This window comes from Vigna unguiculata, chromosome 5 (genome assembly GCF_037176805.1).
Source record: "Vigna unguiculata cultivar grain cowpea cultivar isolate G323 ecotype 2 chromosome 5, ASM3717680v1, whole genome shotgun sequence".
In the NCBI taxonomy this organism is placed as follows: Eukaryota; Viridiplantae; Streptophyta; class Magnoliopsida; order Fabales; family Fabaceae; genus Vigna; species Vigna unguiculata.
The window spans coordinates 52,478,607-52,499,312 of record NC_140796.1 but is presented as its reverse complement, the minus strand read 5'-3'; the positions used below and the strand labels follow the sequence as shown (position 1 = coordinate 52,499,312).

General features: G+C 32.6%; 2 protein-coding genes across 4 annotated transcripts; both read right to left on the bottom strand.

Annotated features, from left to right (window-relative positions):
- Window positions 1-252: 252 nt before the first annotated feature.
- LOC114185523 (xanthine dehydrogenase 1-like) lies at window positions 253-11,615 on the bottom strand. 3 transcript variants are annotated; one of them, XM_028073282.2, is made up of 14 exons: window positions 11,009-11,573; window positions 10,506-10,605; window positions 10,271-10,379; window positions 8,355-9,842; window positions 7,368-7,610; window positions 6,631-6,945; window positions 5,613-5,852; window positions 4,991-5,275; window positions 4,651-4,872; window positions 3,807-3,968; window positions 3,017-3,151; window positions 1,918-2,154; window positions 1,192-1,365; window positions 253-629 (listed from the first exon to the last, which is right to left on the bottom strand). In XM_028073282.2, the coding sequence occupies exons 1-14, from the start codon at window positions 11,142-11,144 to the stop codon at window positions 387-389; spliced, it is 4,089 nt and encodes a 1,362-aa protein (XP_027929083.1). In that variant the 5' UTR covers window positions 11,145-11,573; the 3' UTR covers window positions 253-386. The 3 variants fall into 3 exon arrangements, with proteins under 3 accessions (XP_027929083.1, XP_027929084.1, XP_027929085.1); XM_028073283.2 differs by having other exon boundaries at window positions 10,271-10,335; window positions 11,009-11,569; XM_028073284.2 differs by lacking the exons at window positions 253-629; window positions 1,192-1,365; window positions 1,918-2,154; window positions 3,017-3,151 and adding an exon at window positions 3,158-3,698 and having other exon boundaries at window positions 11,009-11,615.
- A 2,558-nt stretch (window positions 11,616-14,173) lies between these two features.
- On the bottom strand, window positions 14,174-19,408 carry LOC114184112 (1-acyl-sn-glycerol-3-phosphate acyltransferase 3-like). The gene is made up of 11 exons (XM_085673655.1): window positions 18,923-19,408; window positions 18,369-18,491; window positions 17,652-17,691; window positions 17,436-17,509; window positions 17,254-17,313; window positions 16,460-16,537; window positions 16,220-16,378; window positions 15,919-16,044; window positions 15,496-15,588; window positions 15,288-15,374; window positions 14,174-14,546 (listed from the first exon to the last, which is right to left on the bottom strand). Exons 1-11 carry the CDS (start codon window positions 19,001-19,003, stop codon window positions 14,325-14,327), a joined length of 1,143 nt encoding a protein of 380 aa, XP_085529781.1. The 5' UTR covers window positions 19,004-19,408; the 3' UTR covers window positions 14,174-14,324.
- Window positions 19,409-20,706: the final 1,298 nt, after the last annotated feature.

The following is a 20,706-nucleotide window of genomic DNA, read 5'->3' as shown; positions in this document are numbered from 1 at the left end:
TGTATATTTACATTTTACAAATTATCCATTCTAAAGTAAACAATAATTATATCTTCTTTTACTAATTACATTGGAATTATTAAGCAATTTACTCTAAAATTTTATATTTTTTTATAGATAAATTATTTTCTCAGTATATTAACCGAAAAAGTATTTTCTCCTAATAAATATATTTTTTCATTTTTTATTAAATTCTTTATCATAATATTAATAAGTTCTTAAAAAAAAAATACAGACAAGGTAGAGATAATATAGAGGCAGTAAGTTGGCATTGGTTTTATTGTGAATTGCTGCATCATATTTTCTGGGTTTTTGATATGTGAACATTCATTATGACATTGTGATTTTGCTATGATAAGAAATTAAGAGTGAGAAAAAGAAGAGGATCAGATACTAATTTTTGGGTGGAAATCGGAGTTAACAAAGGACGTTGTTAATTCATCTAAACAAGCCATCCGAATTCTCTCAGGAGTTGCTGGACTGTCAAGAGGAAACCATTCATTACGCCCCATTTCGGCTCTGGCAGCTATGATGGCATCTTTGATGGCAAATAACACAGAAGATGCTAGGAAAAATGGAGGCTCACCAACTGCTTTCGAAGAATGGATGGCCTTAACATTTGGATGACCCTACAAATCAAACAAGGTAAGTATAATCAGTTCATATCTTCAATTTTAGATTATTGTCCTAAATAGCATACTTAATCACAAATAAATGGCTTTTTGCGTTAGGAATAATCCAAGTGTGAGTCAAGAGTTCCACATTAGATAAAATAAACAAAGTTAAACACTATATAAAAATAAAGACCCATAACACCATTGTCTTAAGGTTTTGATATAAAAGTGGTGTCAAAGATCTTATATGTGTAAGACTAATGTCATATAATCATATAAAACCACAATTTCTCAATGACTATAACCAAAACATATGAAAGAATATGTAACCCATATATGAAAAATATATATAACCCATCATTATGTCATGTGAAAACACATTCAACATCTCTACTCAAATCTATTGGTTCCATTGTTCCCTAGTCCTAGAATTGGGCCAGAACTTTTTCTTAATTACAAGAATTATCTTTGTTCATTTTTCATCTTTACAAGTATCCTCTCTACTCTGGGATTCATCCACTTATCTCAAGAAAAAGACAAAAAAAAAAAAAAAATTGTTCAGGGTTCAGGAATATACCTTCAGAAGTGAGACGTTAAATTTGAAGGGAACATCATTCACAGAAGGAATTTTATAAGCTCCAGGTCCAGTTGTGTAAAGGCATCCAGGCGGGATCCATTTATGTGCTGCATCTCCCCATTTAAGTTCTTCTAAAGCTACCCAACCCATACCTTGAACAAAAGCTCCCTCGACCTGTGAAAATAAATAGCAAGAACAAAATATGAAATTATCATGAAAGAATATAACAATTCAAAAATAGGGAGAAACTTGTAATTCAAAGGAATCTTAGAGTGCTTAATCTTCTACACACGCAAAGAAGTTAACTTTCAGCATTTTTCCCAAAAGTGTCGATATACAAAGAAACCAGAATCAAACATCCTGCAATAAAGGCTACTCGAAAAACAGTTTTTTAAAATTTTCATAATCCTCATAAAGTGAAACCATTGCATATTAACCCAAAGTTATTTTACTACAATCAAACAATACATTGTAATTTCTCTGATCAACTCAAAAAGTGAACACAAGCATTTCGTTTTAGAATAATGCTTAAAGATATTTAACTTATTTATGAAAGCCAAATTCTGTTTACCATTGTAAAATATTAGGAAACTGACTTAAGATCTTTTTTATAAAGTTTTCTGAATTCCGTTTAGAGGAATTTTTGTCCTCTCTGCTGTGCTAATTTTCCATCCTTAACCTTGTATATTCAGAAATTAACAAAAAACAATTACAAAAAAAAAGTACCTGTCCAACATCTATTGCTGGATTCAGAGAATAACCTAGATCGAGAAATACGTTTGCCATTCTCGTGTGGAAATCTCCGGTCAAGGTGTCAATTTCAACCTCAGCAAATGCAGCCCCATAAGTGAAATATCTAAAAGGTTTTCCTTTAGCCGTCACCCAATCAAAACCAATATCAGGCGTAATATAAAATCCATGGGCAGAAAGGTCTATTCGCTCTGCATAGCACGCACGAACTAGCTGAAAATAACAAAAGCATAACCAAACAGGTTCAATAGTTTTCAATCACACGACACCTTGTAACAGCAGAGACAATCGAAAGTTCCTTGTAATGAAAAGACTTCTTGACATAGTCTATGTATTTTTATTTTTATTTATTTTTATATGGTCTATGTATGCAGTATATGACCTGCACACTTTAGCAGAATTCGTAACATAGCAGATATAACTTCTTAAAAAATCCTGTACCTAATGTAATCACTTATATCTGTTTCATCTTGAGAACCAAGATCTATATTTATATGAAAATATGTAAGATCTATTAAAGTGCCTTTTGTTTTTTAACTTTTTAGAGATTCTACAGAGCCTAACCATTTTCTTAATTTCCTCTCACACCTCTCAACTCCTCAGCAATTTTTTTTTCCATAATTTTTAGATTTAATAATTTTTTTTTCTCCAAACTATGTTCGGATTTTTCATTTGGTTTTTAACAACTTTTTCCTTTTGTCCTTCAATATCTCTTACTTTGTATTTCATCTATATCATTACATTGACTCTGTTAATTTGACATGTAATGATATGATAGAAAATCGTCATTAAAAAAAATTCAAGGACCGAAAGAAAACTCACAAAATATTTTGCTGACTAAGAAAGAAAATCTAAAAATATTTCAAGGACCACTAAAAAAAAATTGAAGGATGAAAAACTGGATAATTTTTTTATGAACGAAAGTAAAGGAAATATTAGGAACCAAAAACATTTAAATCTAACATTTATATAGAAATACAGCTTCCATGAAATACAATGACAAAATTTGCTTATTTAGTCATTTATTCTGAGTTGATAGGATGACTAAGAAGCAAAGTTAAAAAAATTTGATTACCTCAGCGAATGAGTCGAAGTTATGCTGTGAAGCAATAGGTTTCATGCGTGTCATTATCTGCTCACATGCATCTAAAACAGCTGCTCCATACATATCAGAACTTGCAGAAGCTGCTGTTGGAGAAGCATTAGGAACCTAATTTTGCAGCAAGCATGAGGAGATCAAGCACTTTAGCATCAAAAACAATAGTCCAAGATTCAATAAAGGGCAAGGGGGAATGGAAAAGGATAATCCAAATGAACCAGAAAGTAATTAAGGTTATTGGATATTACTACGTTATTCAAAATATTCGTAAACAGCAAGGTTCCAAACACACCAGCATCTTTCTTATGATTCCTTGCTAGCTTTAGTTCTTCTCCAAAATTATTTTGAAGAGTTGATCTAGTTTTCTATCATATTGGAGATCCTATATCGACTATAGATAAGACTAAATACAATATATAAATGACAACAAATCTTAACTTACTAACCGGTTTTGCGAGGATGAATTAAGCTTAAACTTACTTCCCAATATATAAAATGATTACAACGATTTTCTATTAATTATATTTTGCAAATCTGTGCAACTTTCTGAAACTACCAACTGCAGTTTGGAGTTCTAAACCTTGAATTTGACTTTGCTGATTTTCTTTTCTCTTGGAACAAGTTCACTTCACTAAAACCTCAAAAAAGTTGCAAGGGACTGAGAAAAAAGAAATTGATAAATTATTTATCTGGTATTCTGCCAGTAGCATACACTAATTTCCAAGAAGAAAAATAACATAAACACGTACAAAGAGTAATTCAATACCTTGTCAGTACTAGTATCTGATATAAAAACAGAAGTAAGAGGGATATTAAAGGCCGAAGCAGCAATTTGAGCAACCTTGGTATGCAAACCTTGCCCCATTTCTACACCCCCATGGGTAACTAAAACCGTTCCATCCGTATAAACTTGAACCAGAGCACCAGCCTACATTTATTAGGAAAACATGAAAGTACACCATTATTACTATCTAATAATGCAATCATCTCACAATAAAAGTAGGAATAAAATGCAAAAGAAAATTCTAAATGAAAGAGCACATAAATATGAACCAATAAGCAAATAATGTAGGTCTAATTGAACTAAGCTGTCCTATGATTAGTATCATTGGGATTTGAATTTTAGGCTGGGCTTCGTAATATATATTTAATCTAGTATAAATAGCCCTTACTCGATGTATAGTATTCAGATCAAATTTTATGCTTTAAAATTTGAAGTGGTTTATGTCCATACTAGACGTAATAAGAAGAATAACACCGAAAATATATATATATATATATATATATATATATATATATATATATATATATGGAGCAACATAATTCGAGAGGAAGAAAATGCAAGCAGCAGAATAAGCCACGTAATCCCTGCATGGACAGATTTATTACATGTAGAGATAACTTGAACTCCCATTTCCACATCAACTTTCCCTTCTCTCAATCGCAATTTTTTAAGATATTTCTCTTTATATGCTTTCTCTGATGTAAGAGAGGTCTAAGAAATAAAACGCACTTCACAAGCTTTTCCTTATCTCCTAGAATTTCATTTGAAATCACTTTATTTTTCATTTTTAAAAAATTAAAATATCATGACAGAATTCGGAATTTACCTGGTTCATAAGCTTAGTTGTAAAGGATATACCAAACTTATTAGGAACCATAGCAATGCCACGCTTCCTCCAGCGATTATGCCTATTGAATTGATCAACTTCTTCACGTGCCTTCGCAAAGTCACAAGATAATTTAAGTTCATTCCACAATGGGACTAGTGTGCTGTACTGAACTTGCTGGCCATAATGCAGAATGGATCCTTCTCCTTGGAAGTTAATTTCCTATTAAGAAACTTAGTTCAGGAAGATTGACTAGAGTATCCAAAATCAAGTGAGATGACAGTGAAATTTCAAATGTATAACTAAAAAAGACAGAGAAATCCAATATTCTGTAACTTACCCTTATCTTTTCTGGGCTCATCTTGAGTTCCACAGCAATCCTTTGAATCCAGTTTTCAGTAATGAGCATGCCTTGAGGTCCACCAAATCCACGGAAAGCAGTGTGGCTAGGGAAATTAGTGAAGCAAACTCTCCCCACTATTCTCATATTTGGTATTTCATACACATTGTCTGAATGAAACATAGCACGTTCAAGGATGGCAAGTGAAAGATCCAGTGAGTTTCCACCATTGTTATAAATTTCAAGATCCACTGCAAGTACCTTCCCTTCATTTGTAAATCCAACCTGAATCGAACAATAACTCTCATTAATAACTCGACTACAAGAACTAAAAAGAAAAAAATGCTGTTACTGAAAAAAATTGGAAGGAACAAGAATGTATAGCAAGAAGCAGAGCAAGGTTAATTATCTCTTCTTGGTAAAATTTTTATTCCAGCATTGAGTTCAATATCAAGATCTTGGTAAGGCATATTCCCAAACTCAAATTGTGAAAAAAATAGCAAGCGAAAGTATCTCATATTTATAATGTAAGAATACAAAAATTTCACAGGATTTAGTTTCAGTAAAATATTCATGTATAAAGAAAAACACCACATATATGCGAGTAAATAACAGTCTATACCTTGTACTTCCCAAGGAAACTATGGCGTTGCCCAGTAATCCTCATGTCTACATCTCGGTCCAGTGTGATTTTCACTGGCCGATTTAACAGATAGGATGGAACTGAAGCTGCAGCAGCAATAAACGCTGATCTTGTCTCCTTGCCCCCAAACCCACCACCAATTCGCTTTGTTTTGCAAACTACCTTTGACATGGGAAGGCCAAGAACATGAGAAACATATTTCTGGTGCTTCTGAGGAGCCTGCAATGACACAATGCAGTTATTTCCTTCAAGATTATGTTACGACCAACACCAGCCAGCACCATTCAACAATAACACACATGCATTACTTCCTTACACAGGTCTAGGCCTATCTAACACAACTAAATAAGAAAGTGAGAATGAAGAAAACAACACCAGCTCCCACAAAAAGCCTTGCAACAGAAAACCAGAGGACTAAATGTTTCCACCCTGTCAAAATGGAAGGAAAGGAACCATCTGAACATATTGATAATTCTCTTTATTTAGTCGTCTATCCTTCTCAATTTCAAAACCATCAAAAAAGATGTCCATATGAGCACCATCTCCTAATAAGGTCTTTTTTGCTACAAATTTTAATTTTTCTATCCAAAGCTTTAGATGAAAACTGCTGACATAAAAATAAGTCCGATTATTCAATTATTCAACTCAAATTTCAGAATACCCTCTATCCCATTTTGAGTTGTACAGCAAATAGAACAGCATGTCTTAGTTAAGAAATATTAGTTATGCCAAAGTCAAAGTTTCCAAAATGGAATAAGTTGTATTTTTGAATGCCCTCCTATTTACTATTTCTCCATTGTTTGACTCTTCTATGATCATTATATATATCTACAGTTCTCAATACATAATTGTATATGAATACTAAAGTGGTTCAGACATACATGGCTGAATCTTTCCAGAAAGCAATAGATAGGATTAAACAAGTTAAAGACTTCTGCAACTTCAGTTTCAGAAAAGTACATGTATTAAAAATTCGCTACAAAATTGTGTAACTTACTTGAGTAGACGATATCATATGAACTTCATTTCCACCATCCACTGTCCATATCAAACTGCTTTGTGGCTCCAGATAAAAGTGTTCCTGACCTCCCATGACAACTTCCCCTTCAATTATTCTATCACATAGACCTGATTGAAAACAGTGATCAACGTCACCTTTACTCAAACGCTTTTCTGTGTTGGGATGAAAACTTCTAGCATTGATAGCATCCTGTATTGAAAGGATGGCTGGAAGCTCCTCATAGTTAACATCAACTTTACTTGCCGCAATCTTTGCATTTTCATGAGTATCGGCCACAACTATTCCTATAACCTGCAAGCATACATGAATATCCCATTGACTAATAATGGCAAAAGGCTAATGCAAGACTAGATATTTCATTAAAATTTATCACTACTGCATGCAAATGTCATCCTTCAACTTTGAGGTTTTGTCAGATGCATACAGAAAATGAAAGGCAGTCATCAGTTGGAGGCCAAATGATTATTCCGGTGTGATTGGGTAAGAAGCCAGTGAACTGGGAAATTCATAATAATATAAAGCTCGAAGTACAATTTGTTGTATATTTGTATGATTAGACGATAAGCTAATTGTGAAGACTAATTTACAGAAGATTGTGAGGGATTTAAAGCATGAAGAGTAAAGTGTGTATATTGAAGTCAGAACTCCTTTCCTTTAATCTCAAAAATATAATTAGAAATCACTTTTTAGATACTATTCAGTAAAATAGATACCTGGCCCACACAAGTGACATGATCTACAGCGAAAAGCTCCTCATCAGCAACAACTGGTCCAATTTTAATATCACCTGGTACGTCTTTGGCCAGAAATATGCCCACAAATCCAGGTGAAGATATGGCCTCTGAATCATCAATACTAATTATTCGGGCATGAGGTTTTCTACTCAAAACTAAGGCAGCATGCAAACCATTTGGAGGCATTTGCGTGTCATCAGCATATTCTGCCTCTCCTGTAACCTGAGTGCAAGTTATGTTAGCCTGGTAGCCAATCGTTCAACAGAAAAGTAAAAGGCATAATTTGCAGAAAATGACTACATACGCCAAACACACCAGAAAGACTGACAAGACCCTAAGCTAAAATGTGAAATATATGAGAGGGAAGGAGGACAATGTAGGTAACAAACGGTACAGGCAACTCATTGACACAAAATATATAGGAAAGACTCAATTAATATGATTAGAATTTGCTGGATAAACTAAAAACAAGGATCCCATATATTTAAAATTTTGAAAAAAAAGTAGCCAACAAAAAGGAATATCGTTTCAAAGCTTATGTTTTTGTATGTAAGATACTAAATCGATGTATATCATTGAATGGTCCGAGAAGGCATCAATGCCAATAACATGCCAAGACATATGAATGATAAGTGCAAAAATAGATATAAAGAACATGGAAGTTGCATTTAGCATTTAAAAACATGGGGACAACGGAGACAGTATATGTTTCTTCAGAGCATTTCAGGTTTGACATGTGACTTCTTTATAGGGTCAAAAAGTAACAAATTACTGCCACAGTTTAAAGTCCACTACAATGTAGAGATAACAAGTAATAAGTAATAGGATTTAATCACTCATACAATCACACTTGCAAGTTAAACAAAAAGAGAAGCAGGGAAAAAGATACAATATTTTATAAATAATTTAGGGAAGATACATTAAAGTAAACTTGGGACATGACTTTGCCAAACAAGTTCAACAAACCTGAAGTCTTGCAGATAGATGAACCTCTGGAGAACCCACCGAAGTCCCGCGTTTCAGGATTTCATAGTCCTGGGAGCCAGTGATTGGTGGGCGGTGGACGGAGTGCACAGCAGATAGATGGGATACTGGTATACCCTCTTTGATGCTATCCATTTGATGAGACACCCACAGAAAAAATTTAAAAAAGAAACTTAGAGTCAAAGATTTCCGGAACTCTATCATTCCACCAGGAGCATTGTCCTTGAGTAATATATCCTTTTGTAGGACTTTCAATGCATTTTGCAACAGATCTTGGTCCCAAATCTTTCCTACTAGAAACTCCTTAGTTTTTGTTGCTGCAAGTGAATATGGAGCCACCCCACCATAAAACATCGATGCATCAGCAACCAGCCAGTTTTTACCACGTTCCTGAAGGTGAACACGAAAACCAGCATTTACAATTGCAATGTCATCATCCCTTCTGTGAGACTGTTTAAACTCTTTCACAAACTCAAAAGTCTTATTCCAAGGCAAGAATATTGAAAGCAAGATTTCACCACTTGCCAAATCTACTTTGCGATAGCCTGGGAGGAAGAAATTTTCTGCCAGGACTGTCCTTATGTTTCCTTTAGAATCAATAATTTGAAATTTTGCTCTAGATGCCATCCATAGAGGATTCAGGTCTGATATTGGACTGGCAGTACATATATTACCGCCAACTGATGCAGCATTCCTTATCTGTGTTCCAGCAAACCATTTCAATTGCTCAATAAAAGCCTTACAAGACAAAGTTTCATGAGCAGCTCGCTCAGTTACAACCTTCTTTAAGAAATTCATAAGATCAGATAGTCTTACTGCAGCACCTATCTCGATTCCATCAGCCTTTGCACTCAAAACATTTAGTTCCGGCACATGCATTACAGAAATAAGAACCTGATACGGCATTCTCTTTAGCCTCATCTCAATTCCTACTTCAGTATTACCAACTATCAATTTTGCATTATCATATTTTGCTTTCAAATCTAATACATGTTGAAGTGTTAAAGGTCGATACCACATTAGCCCACCAAATCCAGTCAAGTTTAATGAGGTTGGTATTCTTAACAACAGTTCAGGAGGAAAAATAAGCTCCTTTTCTGTGTATTTGGTCCCATCTATTTCATCATAGGAAGTAGGTTCACGTCTATGATCACTGCCCGTACATTTATCATTTACATTGTTTAAATTGCATGAACAAGGTTTTCCTGTTGATGGGCAAACAGACTTGCCTTCTTCAAGGTTCAATGAAGAAACACCAGTATATAGCTCATTGCTAGTTTTTGCAAAGACACGGAATGCATCAAGAATGGGTCTGTAACCGGTACACCTACATAAATTTCCTGCTAGGCATTCTTCTATTTGTTCTTCACTGGGTGGTGTTTGACTTGATCGCAATAATGCATACATGGACATGACAAAACCAGGTGTACAAAATCCACATTGCGAACCATGAGCGCGAGCCAGGGATTCCTGAAGAGATAAATGGTTAAGTTCACAGTATTGACAGGTAAATATAAATTTAAAAGAATCAAATATACTTTTGTCTATGAAAAGTTACTGTTTTTGATCGCTAATAATTGTATTCATCCCTGATCAAAATTTTATTTTGTTTTTGTCCTATAAGAGCGTTATTTAAATCATTTCATTGTTCAAAGTGTTTCTACGAATTTAGGGATAAAAACAAAATAAAAAATCTATTATCAATGAAAAAGTTAAAGAAAGTTAATAAGAGCCAGAAATAAGATTCAATAAGTTATAAAAAATCAAAACCATATTTTTAAGCCGAAGCCCGGAGATAAAGACAGGACACCATGAGAAACCAAACAAAACAAGGATACTCAATAGCAGTTAACTAAACCACAAGCATGACAGAAGAAGATAGTATGAGCATGTGTCACCTGGACAGGGTGTAGTCCACGCTTGCAGCTTCCCAATCCCTCCACTGTAATCACATGCATCCCTTCTACAGAATACAGAGGAGCTAAGCAAGCATTGATAGCATAGTGTCTGAAAGAACATTTTCAATTTTCACACTAAAGTAGTAAATTTGATGTCAAGATACAAGAAAGAAGCGCTTCACACGAAGGATCATCAAAACATCAAGGCACAAGAAAGAGTGAAAGACACACTTACGAGCATTTCCTCGAGTTTCTATCATACTGAGAAACCATAACTGTGCAAGCTCCACAACCACCTTCCCCGCAGCCTAGTTTAGTCCCAGTCAGACCTATATCTTTTGTTCCAAAAAAGGTGGCAAACACATAATTAGGTTATCTTCACCATGAAGAAAGATTTACAACAACAATCCAAAATTGAGCACCTCTGAAATATATGAATCATGAAACGCCTTGACTTTGCAAATAAATAGTAACTAATAATACAATAAAAACACGTGTTCCAATTTTCTAGCGATCAATCAACAAATTCTAAAAGAAAAAAAAAAAAAAAAACCTCTTCAGTTCATGAACCCAGCTCAAGAAGTTGCCATAATCGCACGCAAGTGAAGTAAGATCGGGAACGGATCAAACAGGTGTGAATAAACAGCTGTTGAGCTATTACAACTTAACCAGTGTTCTCAAATATCCAATTCGAGTTCCAATTTGCTATAACCAACAAAAAAAAAAAAAAAACGATACCTCTGAGATACTCAAGAAGAGTCAAATGAGCTAATCCATCAGGTAACACTCTACGAACTCCGTTAACATACACGATAGCCTCATTCGACACCTTAAGATCGTGTTCTCCCTTTTCCTCCGTTTTCAACGATCCCATGGAAGCAAAACGGAATCGACCGAACGGAACAGCTTTCTTCTTTCGGTAACAGTAACAAACTCTTACGGTTTTTCACAGCACTCAGTTACTTCCACTTCATATTTGTGATCATAACCAAACAAATAAACAGCGATTCAATCTTCTCACTCCTACTCTGGGCAAAGGTGTCTCCAACTCACCTACGAAAGACGATTACGCAATAAACGAATTAAGAAATGCAACGTTGCACAAGAGCAGAGAATATAAAATTGAATAGTAAATATTAAAAAAGAAAAAGTGGAATAGAGTTTTGGCGCAATGGATTTGTCTAGTGAATCACGCCTTGTCTGATCGTTGTTGCGAAGAGGATATGTCACACTGTCTTTGCTACGTAGGATTGAAAAGACACACTATTAGGCGGTTATGGAACTTATCTTTCAATACCATGAATATGCTGTCATAAAATTAAAAGTCTGCCAAATTTATCAACAAAAGGACAATCTAAATAAATAATATTGTTACAATGATATTTTCAATATTTATTACATATTACAATGATATTTCTATTTTCAATGTTTATTACATATTCACATGATCATTAGCTCTAAATAGCCAAGTTAATCTTTTATACCATATAAGTTTAGATTCTCCTACATATTAACATTTGTATCCGTGTCATTGTTGTGTCAAAAGAGGTAGTGTATTAAATATTATAAAAACCATTACAAATTAAGAAATAAAAAAATCAATGTATTATATTTAGGCAGGTGAAAATTGTTAACAAATATAATCAACTCTTAAATTAAAAAAAAAAATATTATATAAAGATATGAGAGAAATGATAATCCCTTCCTAAGTGGAAAAATACATTCAACTTTATAGCTTGGTGCAATATTATAAAGAAGTATTCATTACGACAATTAATCTTAGTATTTATTTAAGGATTAATTAAGTTTTATGTCCTATAGCAACTCAAATGCGTTTTTATTAAATCTTTTAAAGTATATTGAATGTATAAATATTTAAAACTTTTGGAATGAGTATGTGACAAAATAGTTATATTGACATGTTATTTTCCTTAAATGTGTTACATAATAATATTTTGTTGTAAAATAACATATTAAGGGATGGTAAAAATATTAGTGTCTGTCGATATTCATAGATTTTATCTGTGACAGATAGTTGATATCACGAGTATTTATATAATATTGTTGATTGATCGCTAGAAAATTGGAACACATGTATTTATAAATGAGTCGGGTACAAATATCATAATATCTTTGTATTCATGGATATTTGTTATTAGCAAAAAAATAAAATAAAATATATATTTTATTAAGTTATATTTAATTAAAACTAAAATTTAATTTTTATTTCTTTTTATGTTTTTTTCAATTTTATTTAGATTTAAAATTCATAAATATTTTTTAAATCGATATTCAGCATGTAACAATATCAGTAACGAGTGAATTTTTTTGTTGCAAGTTGAACACCAAATTGACATTATCCATACCTAACCTGATCCGACCTGTTTCATCCCTAAATATTACTATGAGAATCTCCTCTAGAAGTTTCCATAGTTAACAGAAACAACTTCTAAAGTTAATTCAAATTATCAAACTTGATGAAGGATTGACCCCAACCAAGGATGAAGGCACATGCTTAAGAAGACTAAGCATGTTTAGAAAGGAAGTTCATTAATCCTTCATCCCTTTCATTTGTGTTTGTTATTTTTGATTCCCTAAGTTGACTCAGTTGAATCAACTTTAGTTGACATTTGACTAGGTTTGACTTGTTAACTATAGTTGACTTGACTTAAGCCAACATGCTAATCTATGTTTATTTGCTTTGTAGGTTAATTAGGAGTAAGAAAACAATGTTAGGTGGCGCATGGTGATTGGGGAGCATAAATGATGTGGAGGAGAGAGTAAAGCAAATGCATAAAGCATAAAGTAAAAAGCATGAAGCAAGTGTACCTATGTACCTTTGGTCTCCTTTGTTTTTAGCACACTTTGACCACTTTTTGGAGACATATGAGACACATTCTTTGTCTCCTTTTGTGCTAGAACGAAATTAGCCTTGCACACACCATAGTTAGCTCTTTTGTCTTTCATTTTTGTAACCTTATTTGACCTAGTTTCTAGAAGCTAGGGTTAGGTTTTTGTAGAGACATCATTAGGTATCTTTTATTTGCTTAGAGGCCCTTAAACTCTTCTATATAAGGGGTGCTCCTAGACATGTAAAAGGGTTGAACATTTTGAAGTAAAAACACTCTTGTGTCTCAACCATTTGTGAGAGTTTCCTCCCTTGGGAGTGAATACTTTTAAGCCTTATCTTGCATAGCAAGTGGCGGCACACATCCACTCATCTTCAAAGTTGTCATGGCTTCTAGCCTAGCCTTGTAGTGCCGTGCTTCTCACATTTTCACCATTTCTTTCCTTTCCATTTTATATTTTCTTCTTCCTTTAATTGTTCTTGATTTTCTATGGTTTATGTGCTTTCCATTTCCTTTTTGTTTTGAATCAATCCATCATCTTCTTCTCTTGAGCTTTGTGAAAGGAACCTTCACATCTAGATAGCTTGCTATCTTAATGTCCAGTAAGAATTTCACTTAGCTTTCTTAATCAACTCACACCATATTCAATTATCTTAAAAAGGAACAAGATAATCCTTCATCAAAACTATAAAATCATATAATTTATAATTTTATTAGTTTAAAAATATTTTTCACTAAATAAAATAAATTCTAGTGAGATGAGTGCTTCTTACAGTAAAATATTACCCGACAACATCTAAAAAATAGAAAGTAAGATAAGTATTATCTCATATAATTAACCAAAAATCTCACTACAAAACTTAATTGAAAAGTTTTAAATTTTTGATAAGAGATTCTAAAATTATTTAAATCTATATTTAAAACGGAAACACGAGATATTTAAATTTTTATCCTCCTAAAAAGAATAACAATGTAGTTGAATTGTTCTAAGACTTAATGCACATTTAGTTTAATTATTTATATAATATAGTCATTTATTTTCGTAGAAAGGACATAGGAGGAACAAACAAGGAATAGATGTGACCTTATTTTTGCTAACTTGTGTAATTTAGTATATTAAAAAAAGATAAATGATAGTAATAATATATACAGGTGTGAGACAAAGAATTGTGATAAATATCAAGAAACATGCGCCGAATCGGTCATCATCGCTGAATAAGGTTTTGCTTCAAGGGGTCTTGTGTGGGTAAAAATTTGGGCTTAGAATGCTCTGATTCAGAGGAATGAATGAAGATTTCCATGATAACTATGACCAGGAGCAAGAAAAGCATTGTTATTATGATGCCTTGCCACGACGAGAGAAGTGAGGTCCAATGGAAGAATTCATAGATAAGAAACCCTAGAACCCATAACCAACAAACCACAACCTGCATAAACACCAAAAGAAGCAATTTTTTTAGAAAAATATATATAAAACATTTGGGTATAAAAAAGCGAGTAAATATTTTGTTGGAAGATAACAATTTTTTTAATGGAACTAACGACTAAAGGCTTAAATATGTGTTTCATCTCTCAAGTTGTCCCTCAAGTTTAAGTAAAATTTAGAATTAGTTCCTCTTCAAAAATTTTGATCAATTTAATCATTCATCTTAAAAAATGCGTAAATTTAATCCTTTTAACAAAATTTTGTTAAGTTTATTTGTCGTTTCAATTGTATTTCATCATAGTATTTGAATTGTTTATCCCGTTTGACAACATTTTCGTTTCAATGTTAACTCAAATATTATCATAAAACTCGTTTGAAATGTCAAATAAACTTAACAAAATTGGGTTAAAAGAACTAAATCCACATATTTCTAAAAATAAAGGACTAATTGGTCAAAAATTTCGAAAAGAGAGTAATTTCAAATTTCTCTAAAACTTGAGAGAACAAACTTGAGGGACTAAACTTGAGAGACAAAAAATATATTTAACCCATAACTAGAAGACACTACCCATAAAGAAACCCGTCTAAAATATCATAGCACCTTTTTCGATTCAAAATCAATAAATTTTTGAGTCCTCTTACTTATACTTTTTTTACTCATTTCTAATAAATTTAAAACGTCCAACTCATCTTGAATTCTTAAGAAAAGAGAATATGGCATATTGTTGTGCTGGCATCTTACCAAAACAGATGTTTTAGGCCGACGAATTTGTTGAAGTTCTTGGTCACTGAACATTTCTGTAGTGTTATATTTCTCGAGCATAGCATCCTGGTAGTTTACAAAACAAACATAGTCTGCACAATTATCATAGATTATAGAAAAGCTTTTAAGAATCTGACAATAAATATTTGAGTTGCGTTGTGCAAAAGTATGTGCGCTCTTGTGATACCTTGGCAACAAATGTGTCTTTGCACCATTGTGCAATGTCATCGTCTGTTTCTGGGAGTTCCACCATTTTCTGACGCTTAATTTGAACCTTCACCTGTGTAAAATCGAAGGAACTGTAGTAGTTTTTTCTGTTAGGAGTATTAATAGGCATTAGGCCAAAAACATGATAAATTTATTGATTTTTATCAAACTTCTGAGAATGACTTTAATTTAGTTCATCACATAAAAACTGATATAGTTGTGTATAACATGCAAAAGTTACAACAAAATCATTCATATTCGTGTGAGTATAGCATATTCAAGAGTTTGAATGAATGAAAAGAATGATGGAATCGTAGTAGAGAAATAGCAACAATTGTATAACTGAGACAACATTGTGTATTTCCTCTCATTTAGCTTTTGTCAAGGTTTTCAGTTGGCTTACCGAACAAGAAATGCCTTTAAATATTCTCAACAAAGTAGGTGAAGCCTCACTTTTTGGAACTGCATATGTACAATCATAAATGGCTGGAACAAATTTCCGAAGGTTGCTAACTGCTGTGACAAAACCCTGAACAAAGACCGATATATATCAGCAAAAACACAATCAGAACATGTGATTTTTCTGCAGCATTAACATCAATTATTTATCATCTTAGGATAATATGTTGCAACTCCGAAAGAGGATATAGATTATAATATATCAGTGTGATCTCCTAATACATGAAATCACCAACTTTGGTCACCTTAGTACGAGGAATCAAAACATTTCTAGGTGTTGGTAACCCTTTGGAAGCAGCAAACTCTTGAGCCTGTAAAAGCTTTGTCTGTGTGAAACGAGTGCCTTCAACAAAAAGGGCCAACCAAAAAGGCAGAGGCATGTGCTCTAGATGCTCAAAACCTGACTGCCACACAAAGGTCAAGACATGTATAAATCAAAGTGCTAGGGATAAAAATTGCACATGTACATTAGAAATTGCTTATACCTTCAGTGATGTTTCATCTTTTTTCCAGCTCCTTTCTAGGAATATATATTCAGCAAACCACATTGACCAACCCAGAACCTGCATATATGCTATATACGTAATTTACTCATGGTCATATTAAGTGGCATCAATTTGTCAAGAGGGTAAGCTAGAGAGAGTTTAGGGTTAAATATGTTTTTGGTGCCTAAACTTGGATGCTATATTGAAATTCGTCATTATCATAAACTTTGATACATTTTGATTTCAAAAGTTTAAAAATTAATGGATCTAGTCCTTTTAAAATAAGACGTAAACTTTTTTGAGTTTGTTAAACTATGTTTCGTACTGACATTTGAGGTAGAATTTGTCAAATCGATGCAAACAACTCAAATATCATCTGATAACTTTTGACACATAAAGGGAAATTAAAGTACAAAGACGAATTTTAATTTTGCATCATAGTTTATGGACTACAAACATATTTAACTCGAGAATTTATAATGATGTTTGTGTTTTCTTGTGCTTCAAATACCGAAGGATTCTAGAGTAGTACAAATCAGTTCTGCTACATGATCTAAATATGAGCAAGATTACAAGTACTTTGGATTGATCTTGCATTGTGCAAGAACTTACAAGATTTACTACTTTATTCCCACAACATAATCACTTATTTATTTTCCAGGAAAGTTTCATTTCAACTTAATGTTAATGGATTGAGAATTTTCTGCATGAAGCAGTTAAAGGTAAAAAGAAAAAGCCATGATAGAATTCGTAAACTATAAAGATCAAAGAAAGAAGGATTTACAGAAACTCACAGGAAGATATTTGACTTCTTTCTTCATAATGGCTACTGTGCTACCAAGGCAACCACAGCGCTGTCACAAATAAATCTTATGTGTTCAATCAAGATATTTCAACAAGCAAAGACACAATTTACTGCTAACATAACTAAATGACATACTTTTTTTCATTTTAATAAATTAGAAAAAATAGGCACCTGAGCCAAGACCCATCCAATAAGCCAATCAATGTCACTTCTGTGGTTGCAGATGACAAGTGCATTTTCTTTGCCTACAATTTTCCCAGATGAGCAAGAAAATTTGTGAGATACACTTTTTTCAACCACAAAATAAAAATACAAAGAAATAAAGCAGCGTATAAATATATAACTAAGTAAAACAACGATTCATTGGTACTTAAGCTATCACCTTACCCATTAATTGAAAGGTTTCTGAATCTGTGTGTAGTTCAATCTACAATTAATCCAGAGAGTCAACTAGTTAGACGGTAGTGTGGATAATGAGACAGTTGCAGAAAGGATCATTGGTGTTTTTCATTATGTTGCCCGGATACGGGTACGGATACGACACGTATGACTAAATTGAAAAACTATAGAATAAGGGATATGGTATGTATATACATGTTAAGTTTGAAATTGTCAACTAACATATTGTCAACTAACACAAAAATGGATCTAATCTATCTATCTAATATCCAATATGCAAAAAATATTGATAATATAAAATTTGTTACTTATTTTAATTGTCAAAATTATATGAAGAATAAAAGAATATCTTTCAAAATGAACATAATGTATCCTACAAATATTATAGGAATGTCGGTGTTCCATACGTATCGGACACAGGACATCAGGGACATATCATTTATGAGACGTGTCGGAACATCATAAGTTTTTTAACAACTACTAATAAACAACAAGAGCATCAAGGTCAAAATTGATGAGTCATTGTTGAAATAATCACTAGAAAGACACAACAATAACAACAATGAAACGAATCCAATCTACATAACAAATTAACACTACTTTCAACTCAAGATATGGATCTTCATTCTTGTCTCAAACTTAGACTCACTTGAATTTCCACTAAAATTAATAGCAAATATACATGGAATTAAGATAACTAAGAACCTTGATTCCAGCCCACCAATCAACGAGCCATATGAGTTCCAACCACAGTGATTCTGTGAGCAATTTGTTTACTCTTCTGTAACAGTTCTTTGATATCGGACGGAGAAGGAGAAAGAAGATAGCCTACAAATGCATAATTCATGATGGAATTAGGTGAAACAATCAACTAAATAAAATAAAATAAAAAGTGCCATTTTGTAAATTAAGTTCTATAGCCAAGCAATTTTTGCTGTTTCTTTCCTTGAAGATTTTCCAGTACATATATACAGAAACAGTAAATCCCTCAAAAGAAGAAAATCAATGTCTGGCATAACAGAGGACTAAGAATCTCTCGCTCAAAAAGAGTAGCAGACACTTACATTGCATCCTACATTAACGTTTCATAATTTCTGAGTCAGTTTTGTTTTGTTATATTTTCCTTTGACCGATCAATGTGCGTGCAGATTAATTGCATTAAATACTGAACAGATCGCTATGAACATAAAGATGCAAAGGCTATTATTAAAAAAAAAAAAAAAAAAAAAAAAAAAAAAAAAAGAGGAAGAATGCGTTACCTGAATTATATTTACAATTAGACCAGAAAGGATGAAAAGAATGCCTAAAGGAAGAATAACAATAGTTGCTGGGAACGCCATGGTTCTCTGCTACAGACAAAACAAAAATTAAGAAGAGGGGAGAATAATTTGGGATGAAATTTAGATTTTTGTTATTGATGAAGATCTATGCCAAGTTGAATGAGGTGTAGGTTAAGGACCAAAAAAGTAGCCATAAGTATCGTTACAAATGAAAACTAAATAAGCGAGTACCAGGTGGAATTGCTAAGTTGCGCTTCTTTAATTTGTGATGTAGAATAAGTTATTTAAACCAAGTAAAAGCACGTGGACGAATAAACCGGGATATTTTATCGTTAAGAGATAGGTACAAACAAAAATATAGTATAAAAAGTACATGTAGTAGGTGTTTTCTGTAATAAATTATATTAAAATACTTTTGTGTATAATGAAAAAGAATATAATTTTGAATTCTAAAATCAGACTTTTAGAGATCTTGGATGCTATATATATTTTAAGATTTTTTTATACGATGACACGTTCTCCTTTAAATTGATAATATTTTTTTTTTATGTCTTCTACGTGAAGCCGTAAATCAGTGTGAATCATATTTTTCATTTTTTGAAATTGGCTTAAATTTATTTCAATGTCATTATTGGTTATAAAATATGTAAAGATATCAAGTTTTTTTTAGTTTGATTCGTAAAATTTTTACATTTATTTGATGGGTTAAATAAGGACTCTATTACAAGTTTTTGCTGCAAAGTCCTTTTTAAAGAATTATATACCCAAAAAATTAACTGAATAATTTCGACAGAGAACTATGTTAAGATTTTCCAAGGTAATATCTTCTTTTTCCAGTCAAAGAAAGAGATAAGATGATTTTCGGAGAGTTTCTTAATGTTTATTTAAACAAAAACTTTTATGCTCTGATTTAAACCTAATACTTGAGGTTGAGAATTGCTGACAAAAAAAAGTTGTAGGCTTTGAATTGAATCTTTGACAATGGAGATGCAGTGAAACAACCAGCACGGATAGATTCATACATAAATTTGAGTAGTATTTTTTATGGTGAAACATGTAATATCTCATTTATTAGTGAAATTATTAAATAAAAAAATTCATAATTAATAACACAAAACAAATAAAATTCACATACTAATAATATATATTATATTTATACATTCATAAAAAAAAAGATTATAGTTATACAACCATTAGGAAATTCTATTAAAATTATACACATATCCTACCAAACTATCTCAAGCCTCAAGCTGAAGGCTCTTCAATGTTCATTAAGCATCGATGCCTACATCATCTTTTGCGCACACCACATTAACAATAGAGAACAAACATAATATAGGAAAATATACAAGGTAAGATAGTTGAATAAATAATACAAATACATTTTAAACATTTCCCATGCATACAAGTTTCATTTCAGAATATAAAACACAATCACTAAACATATTATATTATAACTTAAACTCTTCTATTCGATACTATCCAGATAAGTGCTCTTGAACTAGACCTGTGAAGCCAAGCATTTATAGTGATATTAACTACTCTATCTAGATGTTCTATTAGTTACCACTCGCAAGGTTAATCCATGTTACAGTCATAAGAATAATGGAATCATTTTTATGATAGGACCTCCTGCTGCTCTCACCACCTAATCATCATTTTCTTTTATATGCATATGAACTCGCTCAACAAGCGGTGAGCTTACCCACCGAGTTTGCATAACATAGAAACTCAAATTATGCAATGTGACAGTGTCAAATGAA

Excerpts from the sequence above, each read along its gene's own strand:
- LOC114185523 (XM_028073282.2), bottom strand. The coding sequence starts at position 11,144 with ATGGGATCGTTGAAAACGGAGGAAAAGGGAGAACACGATCTTAAGGTG. Across the intron at positions 6,946-7,367 it reads ATGTCACTTGTGTGGGCCAG|GTTATAGGAATAGTTGTGGC; the intron begins GTATCTATTTTA and ends GTATGCTTGCAG. Across the intron at positions 630-1,191 it reads TTAACGTCTCACTTCTGAAG|GGTCATCCAAATGTTAAGGC; the intron begins GTATATTCCTGA and ends TTTGATTTGTAG.
- LOC114184112 (XM_085673655.1), bottom strand. The coding sequence starts at position 19,003 with ATGGCGTTCCCAGCAACTATTGTTATTCTTCCTTTAGGCATTCTTTTC. Across the intron at positions 17,510-17,651 it reads AGAAACCTTTCAATTAATGG|GCAAAGAAAATGCACTTGTC; the intron begins GTAAGGTGATAG and ends GGAAAATTGTAG. Across the intron at positions 16,379-16,459 it reads AAGATGAAACATCACTGAAG|TCAGGTTTTGAGCATCTAGA; the intron begins GTATAAGCAATT and ends TTTGTGTGGCAG.